A 1,430-nucleotide genomic window follows, 5' to 3' on the forward strand; every position below is an offset into this window, starting at 1 on the left:
GTTTCGATACCCGTGGTGGGTAGAGCACAGATAGCCCATTGTGTAGCTTTGTGCTTAACTTCAATCAAACAAACAAACTGTTCAAGGGTTTTCAATTATTTTGAGATATTACTGTTACATTCGTTTTTGTTTTCATCATACTAATTCTGCTACTCTTTTCAAACAGAATAATACTTTTAGACGACTTTAATGCACAATGATAATTATCATTATCAGTGTTATTTATTTATCTAACCAAATACAAAATAGTAAAAATTCTGATTAGCTATAATTACAGCGAAACTTACTAATAAACATAGAAGTTCGTTAATTTTTATCAGGTTTAAAAATGTCCAATACTTTGAGAGCTTTTCATAGAAGACGCTAAGCACGTCCTAAGACGTTAGAGAAAGAAGAAGAATCTATAATATTTTTGTGATGACTAAAAAAAATTGATTTTCATTATATAGATACTTAGATTTTTACGCTAGTTGCTAGCGTCGCTTTTTTTTCGCAATGGTTTATTAAAATATAACTCTTGGAGTATGTACGGCTATTACGGTTCAGAAAGAAAAGTCGATAATAACAGAACAATTTGATGAGATAAGTGTACAAATCAAGCTTATTAATTTATTTTTGCAGATAAAATACTTCGTCGCTAGGAGAAAGTTCAAAGAAGCTTTAAAACCTTATGACGTGAAAGACGTGATAGAACAATATTCGTCAGGTCACGTTGACCTATTAGGCAGGGTAAAAAATTTGCAGGGAAGGTAAGAGAAAAAATATTTAGAAATTGGCGAAATTCTTTTATTACAGAGTAATTTTAGAAATAATTCATATATAAATGTTGGAGGTTTTACAGCGATTTATATTTAGCCAACCCCTTAAAACCAAAATCGGCAAATCGATCTTATTTATATATATATAACGTACACATTGTGGTTGTATAAAGTATTACATGGTAATGCAAAAGTACTATCACCAAATGTTAATAGAACACACGAGATTTTTAAGAATTGTTGAATCACATTCTTACGCAAAATTTATTACCGTAAATGAAAATGCAGTATCGTTAATTTTTAATTCTCATGATTATCAAAAAAGCTCCAAACTATTATATTATGCTTATAGGTTAGATCTCATTTTGGGAAAAGCAGGTTCAACAGCTAAGGATGTATATCAGTCCAAAATCAGCTTAGCCTCGAGGATAGTGAAAGTGGAAAGATCGGTGAGTTTCTTTTGTAAATTGCTTATCTCTTATTCGTTTTATATAACTAAATAATCGAATGTAAGAATTTATTTTAGCATTTTATTGATATGTAACATACCTACAATTTAAGAATATTTGTGCACGTAGATGTACTGGTTTATAAGGTATTATATTACAAATTTGATTTTAACCTTTCTTATTTCCATTCTTTAAGTGTTCTTAATAGATAAAAAAGCTAGTT

General features: G+C 29.4%; 1 protein-coding gene across 1 annotated transcript in view; it reads left to right on the top strand.

The window, feature by feature from the left end:
• LOC106478062 (potassium voltage-gated channel subfamily KQT member 1-like) overlaps positions 1–1,430 on the top strand; it is a 121,691-nt gene that overhangs the window by 118,987 nt on the left and 1,274 nt on the right. The window contains exons 10-11 of the mRNA XM_022381579.1: positions 622–749; positions 1,111–1,207. Coding sequence (XP_022237287.1) covers positions 622–749; positions 1,111–1,207 — 225 coding nt within the window. The remainder of the gene's footprint in view (positions 1–621; positions 750–1,110; positions 1,208–1,430) is intronic.

This window comes from Limulus polyphemus, unplaced genomic scaffold, assembly GCF_000517525.1.
Source record: "Limulus polyphemus unplaced genomic scaffold, Limulus_polyphemus-2.1.2 Scaffold177, whole genome shotgun sequence".
Lineage (NCBI taxonomy): Eukaryota > Metazoa > Arthropoda > Merostomata > Xiphosura > Limulidae > Limulus > Limulus polyphemus.